The sequence below is a fragment of the Montipora capricornis genome, chromosome 1, assembly GCF_036669925.1.
Source record: "Montipora capricornis isolate CH-2021 chromosome 1, ASM3666992v2, whole genome shotgun sequence".
NCBI classification, from domain to species: Eukaryota; Metazoa; Cnidaria; class Anthozoa; order Scleractinia; family Acroporidae; genus Montipora; species Montipora capricornis.
Genome location: NC_090883.1, coordinates 31,525,816 through 31,535,815, shown reverse-complemented (window position 1 = coordinate 31,535,815; position 10,000 = coordinate 31,525,816). Strand labels below are relative to the sequence as shown.

The following is a 10,000-nucleotide window of genomic DNA, read 5'->3' as shown; positions in this document are numbered from 1 at the left end:
CAAATGTAAGCGATCGATACACAGTTTGTCGTCGGCCCGTGCGGCCGTGACTTTGCCATGGCCAATGTTAATAATCAAGCGATTGAATACGTTCAAGTTTCATGTTCAACGAGTTAATTATAACTCTAACTCCGAAGAAAGTTGCGTAATTTGCAAAACAGACAAGTTACGTTCAAAACAAGAACAGAGATGACGACACGTACGCGCCCGGAATTAATATCAACAGGGTTGCACAAAACAAAAATTTAACATACTTTTCCTTTGGATTCTCTGTTATTTCACTCACGATAAGCGAACTAATGCTTGAAATTCACTTGGAAAGCATGCAACAAACTGAACTTCGACTGAAATGTTTTATTATCACTGGCGGCAGATCGAAAGTGTCGCCAATTGTCTCGCCTAAATAAAAACAGCTCAGATCATGTCACGCAACACGTGCGAATTCAAAAACTCAACTTCTGAAGCTGGACATAATGGTTGACAAAATGAAATTATTTGACTACAAAAATCCGAAAATAGCAGCTTACTTTGAAATTTAAGGAACTCAATCATTTCTCCGTTGTGAGAAATGGGAATGTTCAATTTCCTTGTGAAATACGCCGTTCGCATGTTTTTCCTGGCATTCGTAATTTGCATAAACCTTTTTTTTTTTTTCTGCGTCCAATTGGACCCTTTGTTCCATATTCTATGCGTCCAAAAGGAAAACGAGTGCGTCCCAGGACGCAATGACTCACTCTGGATACATCTCTGTGTAATAATAGCAGAGCTCTGCGCCTTAAGAGCATCATCTGTGTGAGAAAATTTTATCTTGGTCATCTTATAACTGTACAGCCGCATATCCACCCCTCCAATTATGCCAGTGTGAAACTCTAGGGTGTGGGAACATCCTTGATATTGGACATCCATGTTATGCTTAATTGACACCTGTCAAAACAGGATATCTGCTGACCACTATCACATGACCATATCGTGGGCTCATCAAGGTCAGCTAAATTTCATCGCTGACCAGGTACTGGTTTTCGATTGGATCACAGGCTCTAGCCAGATTAACTAATTGCCCCCGGCCAAAACCCGAGGAGGTAACCCAGAAGTTCCCGTGCAAAAAGTGTGAATGTATAAATTAACTGGATTTGTAGGTAATGTAGGAGGAATCAATATCAATTTTCTCAGCTTGGTGCGCAAGGTGGTATTGGTATTGCTTAAACGGGTGCGCAAGTGGTATTGATATTCTACATGACCAAGGTGTTTTTGGAGTCAAACATTGAAGCAGATCTGATGCAAATCGAGTTGCCTGGCTCAGAAATTGATTTTGTCTGGCCACAGGTGCGACAATTTGTCAGACGCAAATCGGAAAAAGGGTGAAAATAATGTTTAGCTTACAATTTATTTATATCTCAACTGCCTTTCATACTAACTTAGGCAGGGGCAGATGTAGTGAAAACTATTACTAGTTGTAAGAATAAATAACTCGGGACCTCCGCTTTTAGGCTTGGCTAAATCTATATATTATTCTGCTGAAGATTGTTTGTTAGACTAAAAGCATAATGTGAATGCGTGCAAATCTATTTCCCTATCAACTGGACTGCTTGATTTCTAATGGCCATTCTAATATATATTTATATATAATTATGTTTTCCATTCTCTTTTCTTTTGGTGAACAGGTCCTAACATTCTACTTTCCTGACTGTGGAAAACTTGCACCTCCTGTTGTCCAAGTTCAAACCATGACCTTCAGATATGGACCAGACAAGGTTACGTAACAGATGTGAAAATTCAATCCTATTGTCAGAATTATGTATATACATTTTTTTTTTTGCTGCAAACTAGTATACTAGAGACAAATTTACGGGATGATGCCTTCTTCAAATGGCACTTGTGACTGCCAGTGAAATTAAAGGGTTAGTGGGGCTTGTTAGGTCCTGACTTGTAAGAAACATTTCAGTCACAGAGATGCTGCAAACTAGTATACTAGAGACAAATTTACGTGACGATGCCTTCTTCAAATGGCAATTGTGACTGCCAGTGCAATTAAAGGGTTAGTGGGGCTTGTTAGGTCCTGACTTGTAAGAAACATTTCAGTCACAGAGATGGAAAAGCCACATAGGGTAGCTACGAATCATATTATTGTTGGTATATGGGGCATGCATCCATAATGCATATTCATTCCTCTAACCCAGAATCGTGTGGCTAAATATCCTATCAGTTGCCATTATTTTGGTTACGGAAGGGAATAGTTCACCGAACAGGCCAGATTTCATTGGGAAAATGGAATTAGCCTGATCAACTGATACTGCATGAAGAGACCTTGCACCATATGTTTAATGAAGAAAATACTCTGGAAATTTGTCCAAAGTGTCGCTGTTTTTGACAGCTGAGCCTGTTTGCAGGCATTCTTTCAGCTAATCATGCAATCTTTCCAAAAGATTCTTTAGAGGGGTAAAATAATATGAAGATGGCCACTCGCTGCTTTCTTTTATAAAGCTGACAGTGTTGCCTTGAAAAATTATTTGTAGCCTGTCATCTACAAGGACTTAGACTTTGGGATTGACTTAGAGTCCAGAGTGGCATTAGTTGGACCAAATGGTGCTGGGAAGTCAACGCTACTGAAACTTCTTGATGGTACACTGACACCTTCTGATGGGCTCATACGAAGACATAATCACTTGAAGATTTGCCGCTACCACCAGGTATTTTGTAACTGTAGAGTTTTTCCCTTAGTTTGGTCTTGATAATACAAGAGCTTTGATCGTGGTAAGGTGTGATTTTAATATTCTTGGTCAAGATTTAAGTTGGTAGGTAATGCGGACCAAAAAGTGTTATAATAACTGTTATTACAGTATGGCCCTCAATTTAAGCATTGTTCATTTCAGAGCGCGTGGAAGCGAGGCTTTTGGGTCAACATTCGAGTAGATATGAAGAAGAGTAAGAGATTTGGCACGCGAAATGCGAAAAAAAATAATGAGTTCCTATCCAGAATTTACGTTCTTCTGTTAAGAAGAGAAACTGCAGTTGTTGAATGGAAGCTTCCCTCATTAGTTTCGCGGCACACCTCGGTTAACACGTCCATATGCTATACAGTGCCTTGCCATACTTTCCACGATAAAATTAGGCCAGGCAAACCTCAAATTAAACGACAAAAAGCTAAGGAAACAGTCAAGAATCAGGAAATCACACAGTCCTTTGATAAGAAATTCTTGTTTTGACCCAAAAGCTTCGTTTTCGTACCCTGGTCCAAGAGGTTTTTCTTAAGCGACGAGAGGACCGCGAAGCGGCGAAGACGAGTCGCGAAGTGGCGCGAAATAGTGTTTATCTTTCTCGCCGCTTTGCGGCTTTCTCGCGACTCCACAAAAACCTCTGGGACCAGAGTATCGTTTTCGCACCTTCTTAAACTAGGGACCTTTAGATCGGAGAACGAGTACGACTGTGATTACGCGTCTTCCGTACTGAGCATGCGCATAAGGTTTGGAGGCCGACATTTTTGCGAAGTGCGCATGCTCAGAACGGAAAGCTCATACTCGAATTCACTGGCGAAAAATGTCTGATTGGTCGAGGCCTTGTCATGTGACTTCAATACCTCAAATCAAACATGGCTGCCATTCGGTGTTTGTTAGATCAATTTTATTAGATCTCCGTCGACGAAAAAGACCCTTTTTCAGGCCAGTAAAACGAACGAATGTTGACTGCATAGTGTGTTTCTATGCCAGCGAGATTCTCTTTTAAGCCAACAGGGCTACGAGGGAAATTTTTTTTAAAAATTTCAAGGTCAACACGAGTCTCAGTTGCTAATGTTCGAGTGGAAATTTGTTTGTGGAGCTTACCAGCTAATGGATTACCATCTTGATTTCAAGTCATGCGTTTATCTTTTCAAAAGTGGAACAAAAAAGATACCACTAAATTTCCAAATGGTTTCTCTTCCAACTAAATAGTTACACACTGTTTTCGCGGGGTCCCGCATCTAACAGAAAATGTTAAGACTTAAGCATTTTTTTCAAAATTAAGTTGTTAAAATTGCCATTCAAGTGGTCCATAGAGGAAAATGTATTAAGACCGAGGGGCAAATTAAGAAATGTATTTCAGTCGTTCAAAAATAAATTTTTAAAGTGAATTTAGCAGTAATAATAACCATGTCATAGCACCTCATAATGGGTACACCAGAAGGAAACCTTTTAGTTGCAATTATATTTTGTTATAGTTGTTACAAGCAAAATGCCAATTGTTTGCTTTCCTCCAAATTATAGAAATAAACATAGATTAGGTTAACTCTGAATAGCCAAAACAACAATATTTGATTCAGAAGTCCAGCTTACTAGCAGGGAGAATTTTACTGTAACAAAATATTACTACAGCTAATAATACGCTTTCACCACATTGTAGTGGGTTAGTGTGACAACAAAAATACTTAATCAGGAACTGATTTTATCTTCCAGCAATTAAACAGCAGGACGATATAAAATTAGGTATTTTCAAAGTTTAGAAAACTTGTTGAAGTTGATTCAGTGTTACCCTCCAAAACTTTTCACAAATTTCACGCTGGCCTACTAAGTACTTTCAGTACAACAAATTATCTAACCTCTCTTTGCGGACTCTGGTTGCAACACAGCTACTTCAATAATTTTAATCCCCTTGCATTAGATTTAACTTTTAGAAAAACCATAACTTCATATTTCCATAATAATCGTTCAAAGACATTGAGCAAAAGCATACAAAGCTACATTTGAAAGGGAAATAATCCTATGTTGCAGTTTTCTGGATAAGACTTCACAGAAATAACTCCTGTTATCTTTCCATATGTAAAGAGGTCCCATGATTTATGAGTCAATTAGTCAATGAGTCATGAGTCAATGAGACTCAGTCAATATAGCAATAATTTATTGATCAAGCCTAAGCCCTCGTTTCAGTGATTAGGCCTAAGCACTCTCTGAAATTTTAGCTTTCATTTTATGGGTTAGGGTAACTGCACTAACTCATTGACTCATGACTCATCGACTCATACTTAAGACTCATATGTAAAAAATATTTCAACATTAGATGCTGTAAATAATAGTAAGCATTCCTACCATTTCGAAAGATGAATAAATTAAAGTTGAATGCAGTAAGTGTAAGAAGTAAAAAAAGTGGTCCAATTTATTTAAGCTGTAATCAATTTCCATCCTTGCTTTAGTCCCTGGATAGGGTTAAACAATGGTGGTGAAGTGAAAAAACTACCCCAAGGGGGTACTGCTTATGATACTGAGACCAAACAGCTGGCAGAGTTGCTGCAGTACATTTAAGGCTATAAATCTGAAAAATGAATGGAACTGTAGAAAAATTTGGTAAGCGAGCAAGTAGCTTTTACTTATGAATTGTAAAATGCCAGTCATTTGTCAATTTAGAACTGGTTCCCCTAAGGGGTCAGATTTCTTTAGCCTACATCCAGAAAACAAGATTCTGTTACCTTTAAGAGTTGTTTAATTAAAAAACAAAAAACCCCTCCTCAGCAAACTGCATCCTCATGTTTGGATTCTCATTGATTTAATGACTTTAATGATATTATGCAAATTTGTTCTACAATAATACTCAAATACCATAAAAGTATTTTTAACCTAACTCTTTTGCAAAGTTTACTCCTTGAGCTACCAGCTTCAACTTTGATACTTTGTTCTAAAAGCCAAAGCCGTTGTATAGCAATGGTGGAGGTGATGATTAGTCACTTTGTTTTGGTTCAAATGAAGAAAGAAAGTCAAAGTAATGATCGCACTTTATTTAACCCTTTCACCCCTAAACCGGCCATACCTGGTATTTTACTCTGTCTAAAGCCAGAGTATTTTGCTCTGTCTAACACCAGATACTTTTACTTGTCAATGGGGAACCCCATTGAGTCAACAGTCTTACAGTACTTCTCAACATAAAGAAAATGAATTCTGTGGACTTGAACATTCCCAAAAAGAAATGCCGTATATTCCAAATATGGTTGCGTAAACTCTTCAAGATTTACCTCCTTCAGGAACTTCAAATCAATGAATATTTTGAATATTTTTCCTGAACTCCTGCAGACTTTGTACACTTTTTAATGGCCCTTTAAAAGTAACATTCAGAAATAATGCAAATACAACTGAGGCTGTTTTGCATTATCTACAAGACAAGACAACAATATCCTTTATTCAAACACAATCAACAGTAAAGCAATAACACATGCTTGTGGGGTCATGTGCTAGCTATAATAAAGATACACTACAGGAAATAAAAGCTTACAACTAACTATGTGACAGACATAGGATATCTACACATAAGGGATAAGAAAAATAAATCAATTGCTATCCAAAATATCATATTGCAAATACACCAAAAGGTAACGGTTGATTCACAAGTTCCTTGTGCAAAATGGTAGAGCATGTTTGAAGTCCAGCAGGACCAAGATGAGAAGTTATGATAAAAACTTTAAACACATTTTTTACCAAAATTATTTTACTGCCATCAACCCCAATGAGACCTTATGCATGGGACACTGTTTCTAGCTGCAGCTCCAAGTCACATAATATATTAATAAATTTTGCCATGTAAGAAAAGAACAAACATGTGGGGTGTAAGCAAAAAAAGTCCAAGGCAATAAAGCTTCCTTTCAGCCTATTCAGGAACAACTATCCACTGTCAACCATACTTGACTCAAAACAGAATTTCCTTGATCCAACAACACATGACAGTCCCCTAAAACCAAAATTACATCATTAATGCTTCCAGAAAACAATAGTCTAAAAAACCTGAATCTATAGATACCTATATACATCTGTACCTACACTTCTGTTCTTCCAAACATTATTTTAACTAACATGGATTTTGATTTTGATTTTAAACTCAAATTAATTGCAAATCCATAACTTGGTAACTACTTGAACGCAAGGATCGTTGAGTTGTGACTGCTAAAAAGTATAATAACCTAGACATTCACCAGAAAAGGGAATATAAATGACCTTAAAAGCAGCTATTTAAAATATTTGATACTAGGGTTACGTTCCGAATGAGACAATCACATTCAAAATCAAATTCATATCTGATCGAATCATTGATCATTCATGTAGAGGTGCCGATCGTAAGGTGTAACGCAGAAAAAAATAACCTTCACGTTGAACAATATTGCCATTTCCCTGCCACCTGGTACAAGCCAATTCACACATGAACGGAAACCTTAGGAATCCTCCTTTCTGCACATTACAGTAACTTTTTGTACCCGGTGGCAACAAACTTTCCACATTAAAAATTGCGCAAAACACTCACCTGTTTCGCAGCTCTTTTCCCACGAAATAAAATTTTCCAGGAGCAAATTTTCCGAGGATGCTGGTTGGATTGGACTTTCAAACGATTTACACAACATAGACGTTCTCTAACAATACATTCCACTTGAAACTGGCTTTAAAACTAGCCTTGATCGCTCTAAAAAGAACGGAAACCAACAAGCTACCGATTCTCAAACGCCAGCCATTTTTCTGTTCCTCTCGGGAGTGCTTTTTTCACGAGAGCCAATGATAGTCCCGGAAACGCGTCACGTGTCATATCGCGCAACTCATGCGCAGACATTTTTCGCCAGTGAAATACTCGAAGTCCTCTTAAAGTGCCTATCACCTCAACACACTTTTCCACTTTATTTATTCTCCGAAATCGTCCCAAATACATCGTGTTGTTTATAGAACCTTTTGATTGAAATTTGACTTTTTTATTGGCTTTCAAAAACGTGAAAAGTGATCATACTTTGATCCATAACCGAGCAATGAAGGAGAATGGGCTCGATACCGGGTTGACGTCACAAATTAATTTGCATTGAGGTAGTTCTTTGAAAACAGGGATGCAAAGTAATTTGTGACGTCAACCCGGTATCGAACCCATTCCCTTTCATTGCTCGGTTATTAACCACGGTATGACCACTTTTCCCGTTTTTCAAAGCCAATGAAACAGTGAAATTTCAATCTAAATGTTCTAAAAACAACACCATGTATTTGGGATGATTTCGGAGAATAAATATATTGGAAAAGTGTGTTGAGGTGATAGGCACTTTAAGGTCCTTACTAGGGAGCTTACGAAACGAGGACGACGACGGCAAAGATGACTTCATTTAAAAATACGGGTTCGCGTTATTCATATCACTACGAAACTATTTCATGTCGTTTCGCGTTAAAAGTGTGTAGTAACTGTCGAGGAATTAAATTGATATGAGTGGGTTGGAAGCGTAGAGAGAGAACTGAAAAGTCATCGTCATGTGCTAAAGTCCTCCACCGAACCTTGAATTTGGTCATTTCACGTCGTCATTTAGGAGATGACGGCAAAGAAATGTACCAAAATGTAAAACGCACGTGCAGAGCGTGCAGAGTCATTGTTTTTGCTCACTAAACGTATTGTTTTGTAGCGTCGTCGTTGCCGTCGTCGTTTCGTAAGCTCCCTAATAAACCACTGAGACGTGGGCTTAAACACCGTTAGACTTGGAGTGGGAAGGGGGACGTTTAACTCCATGTAGGCTCGTGAAAAAACAATATTATTGTAAAGCTGGGTTGGACTGTTTTTTTAGAAAGTGGGCACTCGAAGAAGAATAATCAAAGTATAGACGTAGTATTTGCAAGATTTATTGGAAATCATGGCTATTAAAGCTGTTGATAATGTGGTATGAGTACAGTCTGATTAGAAAAGTAATGTAAGGCTTTTAACTTTGCTTCCATATTTATCTGCGTCTTACAGCATCTCCAAGACATGTTAGAACTGGATATGTCAGCGCTTGCTTTCATGATGAAGTGCTTTCCAGAAATTAAGGAGGTGGAAGACATGCGAAAATCAATTGGAAGATATGGTTTGACTGGAAAACAGCAGGTATGAATGATGGATCACTCACTAATTTGAAGAAGTGCCCACCATTGGCCTAACCAAGGTTAATATTGTTTTACCCCAGATCTGTCCGATGCGTAACCTGTCCGATGGTCAGCGGTGTCGTGTGGTTTTTGCATGGCTGGCTTTCCAGGCTCCCCATTTGTTATTCCTTGACGAACCAACCAATCATTTGGACATGGAAACCATCGATGCCTTGGCTGATGCCATCAACGACTTTGAGGGAGGGATGATGCTTGTTAGCCACGACTTCAGACTTATAAATCAGGTTGGAATAAATTAAAGTCTCTTGGATTTCCTTTGACAAATTAAAGGGCCAACTTTTCTAGCTTACCTTAGTCGCGCAGTCATATGGCGTGACAGTTATTTTGTCGTATAATCTGTGATGTCAGACTGTGTAAACAATCCAAACCCTTTAATCCTGAACGTAATCACACGCCCAATTCTTCCTAAGTTTGGCGTTAGTGGAGATTTTGGGTTGCTATCTGATTTTCACACTGCACAATCCGCTCTGAAGCTTCCCAATTATTATACTTTTGAAGTTGGTTAAGAATTCTTTCTTTGAGAGCAGACCAACAAAACTGGATCACGGGCGCCAATTTTTTCTACGTGTCCGTTCGTGTATCTAAACGATGTGTACCCCAAGGGTACGGCGCGAATTTAAGCATAGGCCATGGACACTGACTCCTCATCGTCATCATCATCATCATCATATCTTTCTTTGCCCTCGGCTTTTAGAATAGCTTGGTGTAGGTACAATCGTGGACAAACCTCGTGAAGAAAACCGTACAAAAAGCACTTGGTCACTATTTCTCCCTGGTGAATTCCGCAGCAGTTACTGCTCCTCTCCCCTCCCCTCCCCATATCCAATGTTGATTTGGAAAGTGTTGATTCCCAGGAAACTGTTCGTGACCCCCCAGAAAACAACATTGAGACTGGGGAGGAGGGGGGGGTCAAATTGTTTGCTTACAACTGAAAAGCGCGTGGAAGGGTTGTTTTCTTAAGAGTTTTGTTCGTGATTGTAGTATCTCCAAGCATTTACCCTCCCAACCATGATATAACACAGAAGACAGACCCTAACATGCCTTCCTCTTAGCGAATAGTGTGAGAGTTCGTGATACTGAAAAAATGCTCGGTCATGAATGGATTTAGGTTT

General features: G+C 38.7%; 1 protein-coding gene and 1 long non-coding RNA gene across 2 annotated transcripts in view; one reads left to right on the top strand and one right to left on the bottom strand.

Moving 5' to 3' along the window:
* Positions 1-10,000, top strand: part of LOC138038719 (ATP-binding cassette sub-family F member 2-like) — a 27,549-nt gene that overhangs the window by 15,889 nt on the left and 1,660 nt on the right. Inside the window, exons 7-10 of the mRNA XM_068884758.1 lie at positions 1,662-1,751; positions 2,514-2,687; positions 8,701-8,829; positions 8,909-9,112. Coding sequence (XP_068740859.1) covers positions 1,662-1,751; positions 2,514-2,687; positions 8,701-8,829; positions 8,909-9,112 — 597 coding nt within the window. The remainder of the gene's footprint in view (positions 1-1,661; positions 1,752-2,513; positions 2,688-8,700; positions 8,830-8,908; positions 9,113-10,000) is intronic.
* Positions 6,101-7,477, bottom strand: LOC138038729 (uncharacterized). Its single transcript, XR_011130291.1, has 2 exons — positions 7,252-7,477; positions 6,101-6,684 (listed from the first exon to the last, which is right to left on the bottom strand). It is a non-coding gene; the product is annotated as an uncharacterized lncRNA (long non-coding RNA).